Source organism: Calypte anna, chromosome 11 (assembly GCF_003957555.1).
Source record: "Calypte anna isolate BGI_N300 chromosome 11, bCalAnn1_v1.p, whole genome shotgun sequence".
In the NCBI taxonomy this organism is placed as follows: Eukaryota; Metazoa; Chordata; class Aves; order Apodiformes; family Trochilidae; genus Calypte; species Calypte anna.
The window spans coordinates 10028702-10050496 of NC_044257.1; the positions used below are offsets into that span (position 1 = coordinate 10028702).

General features: G+C 38.5%; 1 protein-coding gene across 2 annotated transcripts; it reads left to right on the forward strand.

The window, feature by feature from the left end:
- Position 1: 1 nt before the first annotated feature.
- GPATCH1 (G-patch domain containing 1) lies at positions 2-20705 on the forward strand. 2 transcript variants are annotated; one of them, XM_030457615.1, is made up of 23 exons: positions 2-187; positions 2522-2599; positions 3845-3932; positions 5742-6273; positions 7303-7437; positions 7700-7785; positions 8174-8334; positions 8659-8756; positions 8900-8958; positions 9258-9503; positions 10334-10481; positions 11177-11256; positions 12188-12392; positions 13052-13339; positions 14288-14469; positions 14747-14874; positions 15227-15360; positions 15708-15877; positions 16513-16768; positions 17835-17945; positions 18409-18533; positions 19032-19177; positions 20396-20705. In XM_030457615.1, the coding sequence occupies exons 4-23, from the start codon at positions 6195-6197 to the stop codon at positions 20415-20417; spliced, it is 2859 nt and encodes a 952-aa protein (XP_030313475.1). In that variant the 5' UTR covers positions 2-187; positions 2522-2599; positions 3845-3932; positions 5742-6194; the 3' UTR covers positions 20418-20705. The 2 variants fall into 2 exon arrangements, with proteins under 2 accessions (XP_030313475.1, XP_008489839.1); XM_008491617.2 differs by lacking the exons at positions 2-187; positions 2522-2599; positions 3845-3932 and having other exon boundaries at positions 5739-6273.
- Positions 20706-21795: the final 1090 nt, after the last annotated feature.

A 21795-nucleotide genomic window follows, 5' to 3' on the forward strand; every position in this document is an offset into this window, starting at 1 on the left:
GGCCGCCCGGCTCCACCTCCGGTGGTGGCGGGGAGGAGCTGCCCCGCCCCACAGCGCTGCCCCTCCGCGCCCCGGCCGCGCTAGCAGGTGGACCCCGGGGAGGCACTTGCGGGGTCCCCCGGGATCGGATCCCTCCCCTTGGAAGCCCCGCGACCGGCTGCCCCCGGGGAGGATGTGGGGCGACGAGGTGCCCGTCGCTTGGGGACAGGCGGTGGCCTCTCCCGGCGTCCCGCTCCCCCCCCCGGTTCTCCGGCGGTGTCACTGTACCCACCGTGGGGCTGCTGCCGGCTTTCCCCGGGTCTGGTGACCGCCGTGGGGAGATAAGTTTTCCCGCGGGTGGCTGTGTTGCAGCGCGGTGATGGTTCTCCCCCCAGCCCCGGGGGTGCCTCTCGCAGCAGGGACCATTATAGGGGCTCTGCCCAGGGTCCGCATGGCCACATCGCGCTTCAGCGCTGGGCTTTGGGCTGTGTGCGGGACTGGCGGCACGGCATGGAGGGGGTCGAGCTCCCGCACCCTTTTCTGGGGGAGGGCGGGATCCCGGGGGAGATCCAAGCGATCGGGGAGCTGGAGTGGCTTCGGGCCTGGTCCCTGATAAGGGCAGCTTTATCTCGGTGAAGGGCGGAGCTGGTCCCGGCTCCGAGAAGCTGCTGTGGGATCAACTCAACGTTGCAAAAATCTGCAGTGTTCGCAGTGCACTGAAAAACCTCCTGTCTTCGAAATATTCCATTGTGTAACCGGTTTTGCAAATGTTATTGGATGCTCATCTAAGAAATCGCCAACATTGGTTCCTATTACATGCCGGGCCTAATCTAAGGAGTTCAGTGGACATTCAAGCACTTCAGCAAAATACTTCAGTCTGTATTACCAACTTTGTCTTCTCCCACACACCTTTCATCTTTTTTCATCTTTCTTAGAAGTCTAGTGTAGTTGTGTCAGATAAAAATACACAGGTATGGCAAGGTCTCTTTATCAAATGAATAATATCTTCGAAATTACATGTTAACTGAAACTTTCTTTGAAAAAGTCCCTGTCTCCACAGAGTTATGCAGAGCAGCCCAGTTAAGCTGCCTGTCTGCTGCCTGTTGTCAAGGAGGAAGACTAGAGTAAGCAACAGAAATTAGGATCTAGAGATCTGCTGTCTCTTAAAGTCAGATGAATTTTGTTCACCCTCACTTCACCTTATCTTCAGTATTCTAAAAATATTGGTTGTATGTATCAAATTTTGTGTAAAATGTAAATAGGTAAAAGGGGGAAAGCAGTTTAACTTGCTCCAATTTCTATTTAGAGGGCATAAAAATGTTTTAACTTACCTTTATGCTATTAGGAAAGGCACTTACCTGCCAAATTAAAAGTTATTTTAAAATTTAAATTTAGCAAGATCAGCGTAAAACTCCAATAAGATACATATAAAATAGTTTAAATTAATCTAAATGAGAAATAAATTCGTAATTTGCCAGCATATGCCACGCTGATACAATCTGGCAATTAAAAGTGTTAATTCGACCATCTTGGGAGTTTTGCTGCTTGCAGCTTTGCACAGATTTGCTGAAAATGGATCTCACTGAAAGGCTACAGCTATTACTCCAAATAAAGTTATGTGAGTTTGTAGCCAGGATCAGGCAGTTAACTACAGGATCAGTGACAATTATAATGGCTATGTGTGAAACACAAATCTACAGAAGTTTCTGCACAGTACAATACTGAAGATAACATATCTTGGCAGCCTTTCTTCATTGCTGGTGAGTGCTACACCACGTTTCTGCAGCAAAATCAGTGGAGGCCAAGATAACTCTTGCAGGCTTCCTCCCCCATCTTTAGGGTCCTGGGTGCATCACCCAACACTCTCTCAACTGCCAGATTAGACTGTGCCTTCCTCTTACTTGGGTAAAGTGTACTTCATCATGACTGCATTAGGACTGACCATGTTTCTTAAGTAAGTCACTTGAAGTTTTGTCTGCATATGGTGAATATGCTTTTTTGCAACAGGCACACGTTGATTGTATGGTCTCAGTACTTGGGGCTGAGCTGGATAATGACTGGGTAGGAGTGCTCCCTGACCGTGGAATGTAAATTGGAGCTTAGAACATTCCAAAACCAGATTTACCCTAAAAAAAAATGTCCCTGCTCTTCTCATCAGTTGGTTTAGCAAATTGTCTTGAGTAGCTTTTCGGTTTGTTGGAATTCCTAGAGGAGGGTTTGTACTGCAGACTTTCTCAGTATTTTCTCATGATTATATTAGTCAGAAGGTTTGGTTTGTTGCATTGTAAAGACTGAGTAATAACAGGCTCATAATCTGGAACACAGGCATTCAGAAAACAGGGTGTATAGAACCAGACGTTTGGCTGATACTTATCTTTATTATAAGACAGTAAAATCAGTGATTCAGAGCTGGACAGGGCACTGTCTTTGAGAACACATCAAAAGCTTAAGAATTTGCATCCAAGTATCAGTTTGTTGTGCCTAAATTACTGAATTTGAAGCAATCAATCTTATCTCTGCATTAAATCTCTTTGTTTTACAGAACTCACTGTTATGTGGTTTTGCACATCTTCACAGATAAACCAGTCAGTGATCCAAACAATGACCATGCTGAAAACAGGTAAAGAATGGCAGAGCTTGTGTTGTCCCAGATTTTGTCCCACGAAAGTAAAAAGGAATGGAATTTGGATACTTTTACTGCAGACACAGAGTAGTATATATGTAGATGCACACTATGCATGCCATATTTCTGTTATGGTTGTATCACTCCGCTTACTCAGTCGATCTTCTCCTCCCCTTCCCCCATCTTGAAAAAATACGTGGATTGATGAAATTCCGCCTTTGGTCTTCTCTTTGGCCACTAGGAAATTGTTTTAGATTGGAAATTAATTTCCTGCTGGGACATGCATGCCTGGATGCACTGAAGATAGGAATCTGCTTCAACTTAGTAAGGATAGGTGCTGGTCTCTGGAAAGATAATATTTATTCTTTTGTGATTTTTGTGGAACAACAGGTGCCTCATTTTACAGCTTTTGTCCCAGAGAGACAGAGATTAAGCATGTTAGAGTTATGCTGTATGGAGGGAGAAGTATGGATCAACTCCTGCTGTTTCTCAAGGTGGATTCTAGAATTCTGAACCTGCAACATGGTTACATATTTCTACTATTGTTGATGGCTTTGAATATTAAACTTGTGAGAGGAAACACAAAAAGATTTTATCACCTGACAGCCTACAGGTTTATGGTCAATGAATTCAACTGCAGCAACTTAGTCAAATAAGTATCGTTCTGTGTTTCTGAAGATTGCAGTTCTTAATAAGCAGATTTATGGCTACTGTAGGGAAATTTTGGACTAGAAGAGAGGAAAATGGATAATAGGTTGATTCCCCTCCCAAACTTTTTCCAACTTTGTATTTGTGGGAAAAAAAAAAGATTGAAAACAGCAGAAACAGGGCATGAGGGCACAGAGCAATAGTGTTGTGAATCTGCTTTGATACTGTTAAAAGTTTACAAGATGTAGGAGATTTTCAAGGTAGAGGAGTTTGAAAGTAAAGAGAACGTACGTGTTCTCATAACAAAAGAAGTCTTCTGCATTTTATGACAGATGAATTGAAAAGTGACCAGACAGGAATGACGAGTAATAAGTGTCAGTAGGTCATTTCCTTACCAATACCTTTAGTAAATGATGGCAAAATGGTACAAAAATGACACAGACACTCAGTACATGGGCTTTGGATGGTCACGATGGCTACAGGTACAGCATTTCACTGCTGATGCTTTAAGTGTTAACTGCAGCTTCATATTCAGTGAAAAAAAAGTAATCCCATTTACTAATGAATAGCTAAAATGCTTTGCCTATTCTACAGGAGTTCATACTGGAATCAAGACATTGCGGTTTCAGTGGGAATCAAGAACATAAGGGCAAACATGGGCAAAAATCATCACTTCTCCCAGGTAATGCCTTGCCTTTAGCTGAGATTCATAGATAAAAATCAGTGCAATTATTGTTATTTCTTTTTTCCTTTTTCCCCCATTGTTTTAAAATACGAAAATTAGCACATTGTAGAAGCTAAAATGCTTCAGGGTGTGGGCTTGGTGTGTAGTTCTCATACTTACCTTTCTCTTCTTTTCTTTAAAATGTTTTTAACACCTCTGTAAATGAATCAATTTTTTACACCCTTCTTTTATATACCAATTTGCTGCTCTTAATATGAAGAACCAGTGACTCATAAAACTTATAAACATGAAGTTATCTATTTGAGAAATTAATTTTCAAAATGTAACAACAGATGTAGGAAGATGACACTTTTTTAGTCAAGCTTCTTGATGTCTTCAAGTCTATATATGGCTTGGGTGCTCAGTTTGAACCTTGTTTGTATGGGCAAATACTTGAGATTTCATTCAAAAACCTTTTGGCTTTGTTTTTTCACTAGCCACATGGCTGTAAAAAATATTTTAAATGCAAGATATCTAGACTTACCAATATTTTAGTTTCATTACAGTGATCAAAAGACACTGACTGTCTTGTTGAACAACTACAAATAGCAATTGTCACCTGGTTTAACAATTGTAAACAGGAGAAAGAGTTTACTATGGGGAAGGAAATACCACTGGGATGTAAAAGTCATTCTCATCAGATAAAAGCCATAAACTGAAAAACCCTTCAGAATTTGACTACCCCAACTCTTAGAACATAAGAGACTTAACACTTAAAAGAGTTTCTGTTAACATTGTGCAAAAAAGGTTTATTTAAGCCTGTGTGTTAAATCAAAGTCACAGACTTGACTATTCAGGAACAATTGTTTCCTGAACAATGAGAAACAGCAACTGTGCTAACAACTTATTTTGCTACTATATATTCTAGCTAACTGCTTGCTAATTAGTAATGATGAGAAAAGATAATGCATGTAGATAAATGTCTGTGGCTTCTACTATGTTGTTTAAAAGTGAACTAGAGACCTAAATCAAAGAGATTACTCCCTGCTTGCATGGAACCTGGTAAATAATAGAAACCTGAAACCACATGAAACTCAGTTTCACTTTGAAAGAAACTAGTTCTGTGTATAAAGACAAACACAAATACCAGATTAGAGATTACACCAATAAACCTGCACAAGACTGGCCTGTTAACGGCAGGAATGTCTCAAGACAGTGCTGTGATTTATTTTCAAGGATTTCAAGAAACTGCTGGTACTACCTTAGAAAAGATGTGGATTGATAATAGTCTATTTACAGCACAAAAGGAAGTGGGTTTTGTTTGGGTTTTCAGTAGTTTGGGGTTTTTTGTTTGTTCTTTACATTTTTAGTATATTGTGCTTGTAGTGAATATGTCTGTTAAGGTAAAATGTAAGCTTGAGAAATCGATTTTAATCAAAACCGACATAAAAGTTTCTCATGGATAACACTGTGGGAAGCCCCACAATTAAGATCAGATTTGTGAACGCTTGGGTCTTACAGATTTTTATGTGGTCTTTGCATGAAATACATTCAGTCAAAGTTTCTCTCATGATACAGAACCACCCGAACAGGTGCAGAGAGTGTAAAGGGGGTCAAGTTATTTTACTGAAGGTTTGAATGCAGAGATTTCCGCAGCCATTCCTGCACATGCTCCTTTTTAACAGCTGATAAAATTGCGTTGTTAACCAAATTTTGCCATGCATCTGCTGAAAAGGGTCATTCAATGGCTCATCTTGATTCAGGGTGGGGTTGGCTTTGCACAGTGTAAAATCCGTTTCACGGGATTTCTGCTGCCCTTTTCCGCAGATGTTCTGCGAGAGGCCCTGACCCTCCGCGGTGCCTTTGTGCCGGCAGCTGATGCTATCGCCTCCCATTGCCGTTTGACGTTTTTTGGCATTCTCAAGACTTGGAGCGGCACACGGCAGCATTTTTCACAATTCTTCACCGAGCACCCGGGCCCCAAGGGCTGCCCGGAGGCACCGGCACTGCCGGATGCGCCGGAGGGACCCGGCGGGGCGCGGTCCGACCCGCTTTACCCTCGCTCCTCCGCCAAGGGGACACAGATGGCTCCTTGCTACGGCTGTGGCCGCGGCCTGGCGGGGAGCAACAGCATCGCGTAACGCGAAGAACGGGGAGGATCCCAGAGTTCGGTTCCTCCACCGAGCCGCGGCCCGGGCCCATCCTCCGGTCCCGCCCCGCGCCGGTTCCGCTTCCCTCACGTGACGCGGTTTTGTCCTGCGCGGCCACCGTCGCGGCAAGATGGCGGCGGCGGAGTCCAGCGACAGCGATGAGGAGGATTTGGCGATCTTTGGGACCGCGCTGCAGCCCCTGCAGGAGGGTGAGGGATCTCCAGGCAAAGCCCCTGCTTCTCCTCGGCACTTGCACCACGCGTTGCTGCCGGCGATGGGAGCAGCGCGGGCCGGGAGACAGCCCGGGATGAGGCGCTGGGGCTGGGCTGTCTTGGAGGCCCGCGGGTTCGGCTGGGTCCGGGGCTGCTCTCCGTGTCCTTAACGCCTTCACCTCGGGAAGGCTGTGGCGTGTGGGCTCAGCAGATCTGCCTGCCCCTTCTCCTGTACCCCTGGGGTCTTCCTTGGCCTCAGAGAGAGGGGGACTGACTGGTGCTGTCCCTGGGCGAGGGGTCTCAGGGTACAGGAGGCTGGGGATAGAAAGCAGATTGCTGCGACAGGAGTACCAAAGTGCCATTCCGACACCACAGCTGCTTTCCAGCCTGCGGGATTGGGCCTGGAGTACCCCTGGTTTTGTGCCGATAGTGTTTTGGTTGGAGCTGAGGGTCTGTCGTTCTTTTTCTGTGTTCCACAAGTCTTAAAAGAAAAAAAAAATGCAGAGTTCAGATGTGACAGCTCAAGGGTATGCAGCTGTACTGACGTGGACATCCTGCACTTGCATTTCTGAGACATACTCAGCATTGTCCAAGGACTTAGGCACAGCTGTGACTCCTGAGTCTGTGGCACTTAATTCATAGAAATGTTATTAAAAAGTTGCAAATGTTTACGTCAAAGTGGATGGCTTTTGTGTTTTGTATCACTTCTGATGTGTAATTTTTCAAAACAATCACTTAAAAATGAAATTGAATTAGGGGCCTTGCTTGCTTAACTAGAGTTGTCCTTTTACAGAAAAATAAATGTTCCTGGAGCTTGTCAGAATTTAGAACTTTTATGTGAACACATGCACACTTTAACAGTGTACAGCAGCAATGTATACAAATAAACATAAGCTGGTGATGCTTTCCACTTTAGGGTGGCTACTATTTGATTCAGTTCTTAATTGCAAGGAAGCTGTGGCATCTGAGGCAAGTGGAGAGTCCATTCTTTATGCAGTGCTTTGTTTCTGATTTTTCTGGTTGTAGGTGAACGAATTAAGAAGCCAATTCCTCTTCAGGAGCAGACTGTTAAAGATGCAAAGGGGCGATACCAGCGATTCCATGGAGCATTCACTGGTGGTTTCTCTGCTGGTTACTTTAACACGGTTGGCACAAAGGAAGGTTAGATATTTTTCTGTCTCCTCACAACTTCTTCATTACTGTAATTTAAAGTTAGTTTTAAAAAAAATTGTCATTATGGATTTTGTTTTCTGCTTTTACTTGTACTGTAAGTATTTGAAACAAAATTGCTGATGATATTTGTCCTTGCAGTTTTGTGGATGTTCAGCTGATGTATCCATAAGGTGCAAGGTTGAAATGTTTGAGTTGCTTTCAAATATGGTGATGCAGTTGACAGTACCTTATATAGATGCTTTCTTTAAAGGATGGACTCCTTCAGCTTTTGTTTCATCACGTCAGAAAAGAGCAGACAGAACCACTTTTGGACCAGAAGACTTCATGGATGAAGAGGTAAATTTAGAAGTACAAATCTTTTGCAAGCAGTTGCCATGGCAGCAGGTTTATCAGGCAGTGAAATCTTCTGAAGAATTTAGAATGGAAGTAACTTTAAAATTATTTTTTGTATACAGTCTTATAAGGCTAAGTCTTAATAGGATGTTTCATAGATTCACTTATATGAAGCTCCTGTATCCTCAATATGAAAAAGCCCTCAGAACTTTCTTGAACCTGTTTAAAACATGGCCACTTGAGTTAGTGAAAAAGCAACTGCTTGAATGCCTTGAAATATTTAGGTACTATGAGGGTTATATTCTGTTTTCTTTCCTTTACCATTTCAGTAAGTGAGCATTTGAAGGAAACATTTTAATCTAAATTCTTCCATTTTGTCTATTTTTTGCAGGATCTTAGTGAGTTTGGGATTGCACCAAAAGATATTACAACCACAGATGATTTTGCATCCAAAGCTAAAGACAGAATAAAAGAAAAAGCCAGGCAGATTGCTGGAGTAGTTGCTGCCATTCCTGGAACCACAGCCTTTGATGATTTAATAGGACCATCAAAGTAAGCAAATTTAAATAAAAGTCAACTAAACTATTCCTTTCACTTTGAAGTGTTGTATTGGTTTGAAAAGTAATGTTTGACCACAGCAATCCATGAAAGAGACAGGGAGCTCTGCAGTGTTACACTTCCAGAATGACTTCTGCCTGGATTTTTGGTTTGTATGTGTGGACTTTTACAAGGTAAACATTTAGAAACTTGGGTATAGTTTATAGGCAAATACTGCTACATTCAGATTTGATTATAAATTTGGGTATAAAAACATAATTTTGAGTGGTATACATGTATGTAATTTCTCAAGAAATAATGAAAATGTTTTCTTCTTAGAATTACTATTGGGGTTGAACTACTAAGAAAAATGGGCTGGAAAGAAGGACAAGGAATTGGACCACGAGTCAAAAGAAAGCCACGCAGGCAGAAACCTGGTGAGTTCATTGGAGTTTCTGAACTCAGAAATTTATCATTCATAGACTGATTATAAAGTTTGTTTTAAAAACTCCTTCTGTTTGGTCTGTTTCTTGAATCCTAGAGAAATTTAGTAAAGAACTGTAATTTATTTCTTTTACAGATCCTACAGTGAAAGTATATGGTTGTGCATTACCACCTGGACTGTCTGAGGGTTCTGAGGTATTGAACAGGCAGAAGTAGTTTGTTAACTTTAGTAAGAATGTGTGTTAACACACTTCTTGAAAATGTACTTGATGCTTTTGAACAGTATTTCACCAAGCATTTTCAAGTTTTGTTAAAAGTATTCAAAAATATTAATTATGCTTATTGTGAAAAAATTTAGTCTATTGTAAGTAAACTTACACTTGTGCTATCTAAGAAGTTGTACTTCATATATATTTTCATATATAATTTAAGAATTAACTAAATAGACAAAACTTAGCCATATTTCTGTGTTATATATTTTTGTTTTGTACAAGGATGAAGAGGATGAATACCAGCCAGAGAATGTGACATTTGCACCAAAAGATGTAATGCCTGTAGACTTGACTCCAAAAGAGAATGTCCATGGACTTGGCTATAAGGGTTTGGACCCCTCACAAGCTTTGTTTGGTGCCTCAGGAAGAGAACACTTGAATCTTTTCACAGGTGCTTCTGAAGACTCAAGCAATTTACTTGGTGACCTGAGACACAGTAAAGGGAGAAAACTAGGTATCACAGGTCAGGTAAGGACATTTTTGAATGCTTTTTATTATTCGTGCAGAAAAATAGAAATACATTTTGATTTTTCTAATGTGGAAATCATTGTAGGGTTATTGTAAAAAATCTTAATGTGGTTTGGGAATAGGATTTGGTTTGGTTTGTTTTTATTTAATATGAAGATGTGGGCAAATCCTTAGAACTCTTAAATGCCTTCACCTATTGATATTTTTTAAAGATATTTTTTATTGGGTAAATACCTTACCCAAATAGCTGAGTGGAGAAAATTCTTGTGTTACTTTCTCTAATCAATAATCAATATGGTTTAATTTTACATTTTTTGGGTCAATTTTACTGAATCCTTTCAGCAGTGTTGAATCTGCCAGCTACAGAGGTTTTACTTTCCACCATGGTATTTTTTGTTCTTGTATAGAGCAATTGTCAGTTTATATTTCTGTGAATTACACTTGTTTAACTCTCATGCCAACTTACATTTTTTTCCTTTTGAGAACTTAACCTGCTCTTAGACTGCAGATGTTACCTTGTGGAATTAGGCTTCTGTCCTCATCCTGTTCAGACCAAACCCACTACTCCTCCATGGCAAGGGAGTGGAATATGTTTACTTTTGAGTTTGGTGAGGTTTTGCTGTTGTTGTTTTGGTTTTGTTTTTTAATTAATTTTTTTTCCTTAGTTGGTAGCACTTTTTATTTGTGAAGCTGTATACAGTATATGTGTGTATACTGGACATCTTTAGTAGAGGGATTGATACACATGTAAATGTCTTCTGACATATGACTTTAAAGTATTATTTTTACAATTTTGAATTCCTGTTATTTTTATTTGAAATATTTTTTAGGCTTTTGGTGTAGGAGCTTTAGAGGAGGAGGATGATGATATTTATGCAACTGAAACACTGTCAAAATATGATACAGTTCTAAAAGATGAGGAACCAGGAGATGGCTTGTATGGCTGGACGGCACCTAAGCAGTATAAATCCAAAAAAAGTAAGAATTTAGTCCTGTTTAAAGAGCTAGTGTAACTTGTATTTGGGGAAAATACATATGTGTAGTCTCTATTAAAAAAAAATTAATTTTCATTGGACTTTTATCTTCCAGCCCTAATATCTGAAATTTTATCTAATCTTCCTTCTGTGTTGAAGTATACAGGTCTGGAAATAATTTCCAAAGTCCTTCACTGATCCCAATGTAGATTAAACTCCAGAATTATACTTTAGAAGAATACATGCTGCATTCTGAGACACAGTGTTCAGCTCCACTGAGGGAAACGATTGGAACTCATTGCTATAAAATATGACCCAATACTCACTAAGAGACACTTTTTTTTGTTTAGATATACTTGAGTATTTTCAAACAACCTTTGTAGATTTTATCTTGATACCACTTTCTTGGTGCTTTCTTTTTAAGTGCATGAAATACATGTTGTACACTATTAAATGGCACTTATGAAGTTATCTATGCACAGTAGTGGTACTTCAAGCAGTCTCTCTGGTAGTATATTTTTAGCTGTTTAATACTGACCCAGATACAGAGCCCTTAATTCTAAATAATAGGCAGTGAAGAAGAAGAACCACAATTATGCTTTATAAAATATATTGCAAAATGGAAAATTTTCATTAAAAAATGCATTTTGCCAAGCATACATGTTCTGAAAATTGATTAACTCTGTGGTCATTTTGTAGGGTCTGAAAAAGAAGTTAAGTACATAGGCAAAATCTTGGATGGTTTTTCTTTGGCATCAAAATCATCAACTCCAAGTAAGGTAAGTGAATATTCATATTTTTTTATTAAGAATAATATCAGCAATTGACTTGTGAGTTTACTATTGCTCAGTGTTTTTTATGATCTTAGAAATAAAATTTCTCATTATCAATAAAGATAACAGAAGGAGCAAAATTTTACAGTGGTGGAGACTCTTCAAGCCAAATCTAAAACTTGTCAAACTACTGGCTTGATTTCGACTTTGGTTATGTACTGTCTTTGAGGAAATGCCTTCAACACTACTCACTGTTATTTCTCATAAAGTTGCAAGAATGGTTTGATTTGAAGTTGAAATAAAAAAGGTACATATTTTGCTTATCGATCTTTCAGAGACAACATTCAGTTGTGTATAAGAATCAGGCCCTGCGTCCACGTTGCTGGATTTTTGGTGACAAGTTAATTTGTTAGCTCTATTATCATGTTTGTATCATTTGTGCTATATATATTTACACAAAACAGAATGACAAACATAACTGTGTGGCATGGTCCTCTTTCTAATGAAGAAGAAAGAACATTAGCCTGGTGTACAAAAAAATCACATTGTACAGGGATAACTTTGGAAGTAACAGCTTGAATGAAGGAAGTGGGAAAAAAGGACTTTGAAAGTCATTAAAAAACAGTAAGCACAGATGTACTCAACAGTCCAATTAATTGATAAAATCATGTGAGTTCTGTTAAAAATAATAAGTTATTAAGCAAAACCGAGAGCATTTCCTCAAATAAAAGCAATAGGTATTAAGACTTTTTAATATGATGCCACTTACTGACTGGATCTGAAGGAATCAGTAACTTGTAATATCTGTTTCTACTTCTAAGATGTGAATAGAAGAAGTTTTAGATTGAGGTGACATTTTCTGAAACACATTTGTAGGTGTTAAATCAAAAGTTGTATCTCTCTCAGTCGATTTTTGTTTTGTCCTACTCCTGCCAAGACTTATCCACCACCTGACCTGCCACGGAATTACAGACCCGTGCATTACTTTCGACCTGTGGTACCAGCTGGGAATGAAAGCTGCCACTTACGGAAGGCATTAGAGGAATCAACTGGAAAACTGGAGGGTGATGTGACACAGCAAAGCAGGCACGCTTTGAATGCATCTCAGAGGAGGGAAAGACTAGGAGAGGCTGACCTAAAAGGTATTGATACTTGTGACCACACCTTTGCTTGTGTTTCAGGGTCCCTTTTTGTTTATATAACAGTAAAAATTTTGTCTAGCCTTGAACACTATTTTCTAATTAAAAATATTAGATCTGGTTGGGCTAGCTAAAATACCCTGTATTGCTTAGATTCATCTCCACAGATGAATTGTTGACATATATGCCTGTATTTTAATTTAATTTAAAGTTTTAAAAATGAAAACTATGTATGGGAATGTGTTGTGCTGTGCCATGTTGGGTTTCTTTTGGTTGGTTTTTTTTTTTTTGTGTGCTTTTGAATTTTGAATATGGTAGGCTGTGAAGTTTTTTGGTTTTCCTATAAAATGAAGTTTCAGTGAAATGTGCAAAGTGACTGAAAATATAGTTAGTAAATTTGGTTTGCATTTGTATCTACAATAGTAAAGTTTAGAAAGTAAACTTTAAAAAGTAATACATAAATAAGTGGTAAATATCATGAAAGATGGAAGTGTGGCCAGTTTTTTATCTCCTATCTCTGCCATTGTACTGTTTTTTAATGCTTAAGAGTAGTTTCTCTGAAAGTATATACATAGTGGTAGGCTTTTTTCTTCCACTAAAGTAAAATTTGCTGTATTAATTTTTAATTTCATTTTTATATCCTACTGTTTTCTTGGTTTTAGGTCCAGCTCCTTCTGTTTTGGAGTATCTGTCTGAGAAAGACAGGGAAAGACTCAAAGAAGTGAAACAAGCATCTGAACAACAAATGAAAGCGAGGATGTTGCCTCAGGAGTCACGAAATAGCAGATTCCAGCCAGCATCCCCTGATGATGCTTCTCAAAAATGGCAAATGTTGTTGGGGGGACAGTTAGCAGATGCTGGTTCCAGTGACTTCAAACCATTTGCAAGAAATCCAGAAAAACAAAGAAGATATGAAAGTTTTGTGAAAAGTCTTAAACAAGGAGAAAAAGGTAACTGAAGTGATTAATCCTGACATTTAAATTTTTACCTGAAAAAAAATTATTTTTTTTTCATTTTTTTTTCCTGCTGCATTTCATGTTCATTTGAGTTTAATTCCTGAATTTCCCAGCATTTTTCCCCCCACTTCTTTCCAGGGCCAATATTAAAAAAATTCTTGTACTGATACTTAATTGTATCAATAAAGCAATACTTGATTTTATGCATGACATTTCATACTTTTATGGTGCAGTAGGAGTGAAGTTCTTAAGGATGTTTTACTTCTGATTTCCAATCTTCTGTTTGGCAGAGAAGCCTTCAGCTTTGGCCAGTTCCATAAACTGTGCATGGAACATGCATTTTCATTTAGTTTGTTTCGTGTGAGGAGTAAAACTGGTATATCCTATAAAGGCAGAAATATTCCTGAGTCACAGTAGAATGGCAGTTGTTTTGCCCTTTCCACACAAGAGGGGAAAAATCAAAAGAAAACCCATACCCTGCACTTTCAGAAGGTATAAGGAATTCTGTATTTATCAGTGAGCACTTTATATATCAGAAACCCCTGAGGTTACCAAAACCTCTCCAGGATTACTCACTGGTTGACTCTTTTGGTTTGTGATTTAATAATTTCATAAAGCTTTGAATTACACTTTTTGTTTTAAACACTTATTAATTACATTAAATTTTATGAACATTTCTTAGAGGGCAATGAATGAGGCGTCAGCATTGCTTGTAAAGTTGTTTATCTATCTTGCATTTGACAAATGCTGTAATTCTTCCTATCTTTAAAAACTGCTTCTGCTTATCAAGGAATAACACAGTTGAGATTAATTCTACCCTTAAACTAAATACTCATTAAATACTTTCAAGGATGAATGCTTATTTTCTGTGTACTTGTTTGAAAAGCCTCAGACCTAAGTAAGCTGTAATGTCTCCTGGGCACTTATCTCCTTCTGACACAGTAGATACATTGGAGCGTTATTTAGACCCAAATATGACAGAATGGGAGCGAGGAAGAGAACAAGAGGAGTTCTTCCGTGCAGCAATGTTCTACAAATCCTCAAATTCAACTCTGTCATCCAGGTTTACTCGGGCCAAATACGAGGATGATGTTGACAAAGTTGAAGTTCCTCGGGACCAAGAGGTATATGCTGTTTACTGAAGTAAAAGGAGCTTGTGTTGCTGCCTTAGTCCTGATTTTGGAGGGTCTCCTTCTTTAAAAGGCGTTTGTAGATACAATGTCAATGTTTTGTTACTCTTCTGTTTAGCAAACTTGTGCAACTGCTTAGTGCACACAAAGCAGTGATCTGTTAAACTGCATTTAAATATTTATGTTTCTGGCCTGTTAAGTTATGCAATAGTAATAGTCAATTCAGTAAATTGTTGCTTATTTAGCAGCTATAAATGCTTGACTTTTTCAGAATGATATTGATGATAAGGAAACAGCTGTGAAGATGAAAATGTTTGGCAAACTCACAAGAGACAATTTTGAATGGCATCCTGAAAAGCTGTTGTGTAAAAGATTTAATGTTCCTGATCCATATCCTGAGTAAGATGATTGATACTGATATTTTTAATGCTTTTTGAAAATTCTGGGGTTCTCATGTGCTTGTGGAAAATTAGGCTTGCTGTTTTATTGTTTTATCTTCTCTGTTGCTTTCCACTTGCTCTACGTTATCCTCTTCCTCCTCATCCTCTTCCTTCTGCTGAGCATTTTCTTCCTCTTTCTTCTAGATGTAATGTAAACTGCCTAATGTTTTATCTGCCTCATTACACATGATGACCTCTGAAAAAATAGTATGCATTTTTAAGGACTACTGTAGGTGTTTAATCTTGTAGATAATCTGAGGCCTTTTCTGTGTTGCAGACAATATTCAACAAATATTTGTATTTCTCTCTAGTTCTTCAATTGTTGGGTTACCAAAAGTGAAACGAGATAAATATTCTGTGTTTAATTTCTTAACTGTGCCTGAGCCCACCACATCTGTAACTCCAGCAACAAATGAAAAAACCCAACAGAATAACACTCTCAACAGTAAGTTTGTTGTTAGTTCATTAATTTACTATAAATGAGATATCAATATAGAAAAAGCATATCTTTGTCATGGAGAATTCATCCACTCGTGTTTTTTTTTTAATTAAAAACAAACAAGCAACAAAACCCAAACAAAAAAATTGAAAATAAATTCAGTGACATAAAATCTGAAGTCAGTGATATTATGCTAATTTCTTGTACCTAGAAGACCTTTGTAGGTCAGACACTCATTAGGAAGATGTAGAAAATGTCAAGCTATACTGAAGAAGCAGCATAATTTAAAATCAGGCCATGAAATGCAAGGTAATCTGGCTTGCAACTGATTTGAATATTTGTGACCTTTGTAGAACCAAAGAAAGCTTCAAGATGGGACGTGTCAGATAAAGAGAAGGAGAAAAAAGATTCCATCAGTGAATTCATTAGTCTTGCGAGATCAAAAGCTGATATTCAGCAGCAACCACCAGTGCCAGGAACAGCAGAATGTGGAACTGGGCCGAGTGAAACTCTTCCCACTGAGGTACAGCTGTAAACCTCCACAACTGTGAAATAATGTGTAATATATCTCTTGATTTAATACAGATCAGTTTGTGGAAGAGCCAACTCAAGATAAGCAAAGATATGAGATTTACTTTGAAGAATTCTGAGGTTATAAGTCAGATGTAAAACACCTGAAAGTGTTCAAGGACAGCAAATATGACTGTACTTCAAGCAGCAGCTTGAGAGAAGGAAAAAAGTAACTCAGCAGTCTGGGAATGAAATTCAGTCCCTTACACCCTCTTTGCTCACAGGCATGGAATATTTTTTCCTGCTTTCAGTGGAGGAGGTTGCATACTTTGGGGAGAAGGATAATGTTTTCCTTTTGCTTAAATTTAGCAGTGTATAATTGAAGTTCGAATTAACAAATTAGAATTTATAATATCTAGAGATCTGTTTTCAGCTATTTGTATAAACCAAGTTGCACTACCTTTGCAGGATATTGGCTCAGTGTAGCACTGTTGCAGAGTTTCATTATTTTGGACTAGCAGTTCCTGAGGTATCGTGGTATTTAAGTATTTTATAAATACACATCAGGACATTTGAAGTTTCTGCTTAGCAAGAGAGAGATTGTTCCTTTAGTGTTGAGATGCAGATTGTTGTGATGCTCTTTTGTAGGTATCTAAGGAAGATAAGAAAGAAACTAACGAAAATAAGAAAGAAGCTAATGAAGAACAGGAAGAAGAAAGCAGACCACCCATGGACTTGTTTAAGGCCATCTTTGTGAGTTCCTCAGATGAAAAATCATCTTCCTCTGAAGAAGAGAGTGATGAAGAAGAGCGTGATGAAAACGACCAACCAACTACTTCAGTAACAGATTCAGAAACCACCAAACAAGCTGATTTACCAGACAGTTCCTCATCTTGTGCACAAGGTAGTACATAATGGATGTTAATTTTTTATAAATATCTTGTAAAAACCTGATTTATGGATCAGTTATGCCAGGACTACTAGGACAGTGCTGTGTTTTTGTGCAGATCATCCAGCACTGGTGGATCTGGGCATGAAGGAGAAGTGAATAATAAGGACTGAATAATACCTTGTGTGTTACAGTGTTATTTACTTTGCCATGGGTATTGCTTAGATTTTACTAGCATACTGCCCTATGGAATATCCTTGTTAAAAAGTGACAGGGAACAAAACATCTAATGTCAGAGCATATTTCACTGAGAAATACAGGGAAATTTTTGTACCTGTGGAAAACTGTAAGATGGAGAAAATTGCTATCTTCCAGTGGATACTTAACAAATTCAGAATAAAATACCTTGCATGTCTTTGACAATTCACTGTCTAAATACTGACATTCCAGTAAAATGTAATGTTGAAATAATTTTACTAAAACATGAAAAACTTGCATTTTATTTGTATTTTAGTTATAAAAACTTCCACAGCCAGAAAACTTCCACAACAGAAAGAAAATACCAACCTTGTACTCTGATTTATAGTAAAATTTATTAAGTGAGCTGTAAATGTTCTCATATTTTTAAGGTGTTCTTAAATCGACCAAGCTTACAACACACTTAGTTAACAATGGAAATACTTTGACCACCTAATTTTCACAGCTGGTTTTCTTAACATCTGACTTTGAGTGTTTATGGACTTCTGTGTCATGCAGAATCTTACAGTCATTCTAAGTAATGGAAACAGTACTGTATTACTAGATGAAAGTAAACACATGCACTGATACTAATTTAATTAGTAATTGTATTGTGTAGAAGGTCAACTGTGATTAAAAAGAAAAAAAAAATAATAGCATGCTGTCATGTTTCAGGATGTCAGTTATCCAGTTGGCCAGAACAATCCGCAGAGATACTGGATGCTGATCAGTTTGCTTTCTTAGGGGTTTTTAGAAAGCGTCTTTGAACTTTCTCCAGTGCTTCATGGAAAAATTGTTACCTTTTTTCTTTCAAATAAAGAAGTTTTTGTTGTTTTTTTCATAGAAAATCTGGCTGGTACTACTGATCCTGGCATTTCTTTGTTGCCTACTTCAAAGCAGGAATTGGATACAGCAGAGGAATTTGGACCAAAGTTGCCTCCAGCTTTTACTTCTGGTATGTTTTGTAGACTTCTAGTGTGTAAATTTGCACATTGAAGTTGTATGTAAGATAGCTGATAATTCCCTTTAAAAAACATTTTTGATAAGACAGTTTAGCTCTTAAATGTCTGTGTTACATCCAACTGGCATCAGCAAATGCTTTGGTGCTATGCTGTGATCCTCTAACAGGAACCTTGGCACCTGTGTACCAGTTTTGTTGTACTCTATAATGGCACTGATAAATAGATAGTGAAAATACAGAACTAACCTTGCATTTTTTTTAATAATAGATTGAAAAGGCATTTAATTGCAGTAGAAAGGTTGCAGTTAGGAGTTGTAAAAGTTTCATTTCAATTTGAAAGCTTAGGTTGTCTTGGTTTTGTTTTTTAAACTATCCTATTAGATTAAAAGCAATACAGAATTAAATAATAAAATTAACTTCTTTGATCTTTTTTGTTCACATGTGCTTTGCACTTTAGGCCCTAGTTGGCAACAAGGACCAGTAGTGCCAGCAAGTTTTCCTGGGCCTAGTAGGAAAGAAAAACATAAGAAGAGCAGAGAGAAACACAAGGCTAAGAGAGAACACAAACACAAAAAGGAAAAGGTATTTAATTTAAATAAAGTTTATTTTTCCTTTGGCCTTCCAGTCAAAATATTTTTATGCTAGGTTGTAGAAAATAGATATACTGGGACTAGAACTTAAGCAACTGAGTTCCCTGAGTGTCTTGAAACCTGAACTTCAGAAGAGAAAATTATCCAACTAGGCTGTTGCTTTTTCCATAAGTGAAATATATGATTACAGAATATTGCAGGTAATTTAATGTTGTATGCTGAAGATGTCAGGCAGATCCTGGAAACTGCATAAAATTCACATTTGGATACAAATACTAATAATGAAATGTCTTGTTTAGGGGAGGTGGAGTGCTTGGGGTGAAATGGTTGATTTTAATATATTTTTTTTGTTCTGAGTAGTGGAAAAGGGTCACTGTTAAGTGTTATGTTTTGTTAAGCTTGGAGCCTACTTTTTGTTGCCTTTCAGAAAAAACCCCAATGAAATAAGAGATTTCTTTTGATTTCTTGGTGATTTTTCTTCTTCCTACAGAAAAAGAAACATAAGAAACAGAAAGCCAAAGGAAAACATAAGAATAAAAAAACAGAAAAAGACAGCAGCTCAGATACTACAGATAGCAGTGACAGTCTTAGTGATACAGATACCACAGGCTTGTCACCCAGAGAACTTCTAAGAAGGTAAGCAGAAAGTTTCCATAAACACTTGCAGATTTTGGAGTGAATAACCAAAACATCAGTTTGTGTTCTCATTCTAGAGAACTTATGTGCAGCAAATATGGATCAGCCTGTCTTCAGCCTGTCTCTTTATGCATATAAAATTCTGCTTTTTTTTTTTTTAATTGGAGTAAATATTGCAAATATTATGCATCTTAATCTAGATGGTAATTAATTTTAGGATAGAAGCTTTTTATGGTAAAGGGCAGTAAAACTCAACTAGTTAATGGAGGCTACGTTTAAAGAGGACTGAGATTTTTGGGACTGTTTTGAAAGGGAATTAAAAATAGAACAAGTACAGGTTGTGATTCCTATTTCTGTTGCCCTGTCTCCTTCTCTTTACTCAGAAACATTGGAAGCAACATTAACTGCTTCAGAATGTTTTAAGTCTGCTTCAGTTTGTTGAAAATTAGTGAAAGATCTGATTTAAATAGAGCCATTGCATGGCATTGATGCTGAAGAAAATTCTATACTTGAGCCAGGAGCGGTGAAGCAAGTACAACACCTGAGTCATGTATATGCCTACTAAATTTAGACTATGCAGTTATATTTTTATAGAGACTTGAACACAGTGGCAACAGAAATGTGAAGATGGAAAAAGAATGATTCAGTTTCATTTTACTCACACACTTGAAGTGCAAACAAAAGTAACTGTAGTACAGATCATAGTGAAATTTAAGTGCATTCCATGTGGAACAGTCACTGCATTAGCTTCTGTTTACCATCTCTTATTAGCTGAAGGAGAGAGGTCTTGAGGAATTTTGAAATGCCACATCCAGCTGGCCTAATGGCAAAATCATCAGGGTCTATCTAGGTGTTAAGTGAAATGGACATGTACTGATGGAAAGCCTGGCACTCAAGAACTCTGCCTTCTGTTCCACTGGAACTGAGCTTAAGTTATGCATTGGTGTTTCCTTATTAAAAACCCTAAACCACTTCTTCAGTTTCTAAATAGCTAAAATACGTGTTTATGCATTTTGTACAAAATTGGCTTTTTTGTGCAAGCAGTTGTTTTGGAAGTCTGCATTTGTATTTCTCTCTTTATATCACTAAGAGAATGTTTTTATCTTGCATAACTCAGATCTCTCAAACTAAGGTTTAAGCTACTGTTCAATTAAATGTTTCTGAAGTTTGCATGTAGCTGTACAATCTGACCTCTTTCTTTTTCTTTCTTCCTTTTAGATTAAAACAACTTCAGTATTGAAGAAGTAGCTTGCTTCCTTCGGTACTGTGTGACTTGATCTCAAATTTTTGATCTCCTCCATGATGGTAGATCAATCATGTATACCTTGAAGCACTGTAGATACTGTATTCATATTGAATTTGTTTGAAAGTATATGTGCATATGTTTATTTTGTGTTGCTTCATATGTTCAAAATGTATGGATTATGGAATGTTGAAAAGACCTGTCTGTGGGCAGGAGCATAATTGGAAATACTGCAGGCTCTCTTTTGATTAACACGAAACAAGGTATTTTAATAAACCTAAGTATTAAGAAAATTTGTACGGGAAGTCATTGGCTAGGACCTGAAATGCTGGGAGTAATATGCAAGCTGAATTAAGACAGGAAGTTAAAAACTAAAGCAGTGTAAAATTTGTATTTGGGTGCAGTATTTTTAGTGAGTATAATGCAGCATTGGACATGACAGTTTTGCAGTACCTGGCTGAACTTGAAATCATTTTTACCCCTCCAAACTGTACATAGCATTTACCATGGTAGATCAAGAACAGTAAAATGTCATCTTGAGACTAATTGTTAAGACTGATGTACTGTAAGATTATTACTATAATCTGCCTTATTTTATGTAGTTACAATGAAAACTGTTAATAGTTCCTTTTTGTCACAAAGTACATTTTAAAAGTAACTCTGATTTTGTAGATTTATTTTATTATAAAACATGGTATAATACTGTTTTTTGAATGATCAGGCTTAGACTCTCAGCACTTCCTTTTTCAGGTGCACAGGGAAGCTGAAAAATATTACTGCTATGAACAGAAACCTTAAACTGAAACCCACTGCTGTAGGTGGCAGTTCTTTGGGGCATGGTTTAATGGATTTCTCAGTACCCACAGAGTCAAGTGGTGGAACCCTCCTGAGTAGATGCGCAGATCGCGCGGTTTTTAAATATTAAATAAAAAAAAACAACCCGCGAGTGATGTCAGGAGGAACAAGAAATCGGGTCTCGAGTTTGCCTCCCTTACGGGCAAAAAATTAAACCCGACAGCGGCATCGCCGGGGAGTGGCTCGGCCCGAGGTGTTCGGCGGGAGCGGTAACGCAGCCGCTCCAGGGAGGAACCGGCGGTGCCCGGGCCTCGGGGCCGCGCCCGCTGCGGTGCCGCCGCCACCTGAGGTGCGGAGCGGGGCCCCAATGGCAGCGGGGTCCCGAGGGGCCCATCTGGGGCCAGAGCTGGAGCCTTTCCTGGCAGAGAGCTGCTGGGAGGGCCCTGAGGCGGCAGCGCAGGTAGTCTGGGGAGGGAGGGCTTGGGGCAGGCCTGGAGGGCGCCCACCCGCCTGGAGTCGGGGCTTGGCGGGAAGGTGGGGGTTGGAAAGCTCTGCATCGCTTTTCGTGAGGTAAATGCTC

Coding starts and splice junctions, on each gene's coding strand:
- GPATCH1 (XM_030457615.1), top strand. CDS start 6,195: ATGGCGGCGGCGGAGTCCAGCGACAGCGATGAGGAGGATTTGGCGATC. Junction 7,438..7,699: donor CACGGTTGGCACAAAGGAAG/GTTAGATATTTT, acceptor CTTTCTTTAAAG/GATGGACTCCTTCAGCTTTT. Junction 15,878..16,512: donor GTGAAACTCTTCCCACTGAG/GTACAGCTGTAA, acceptor GCTCTTTTGTAG/GTATCTAAGGAAGATAAGAA.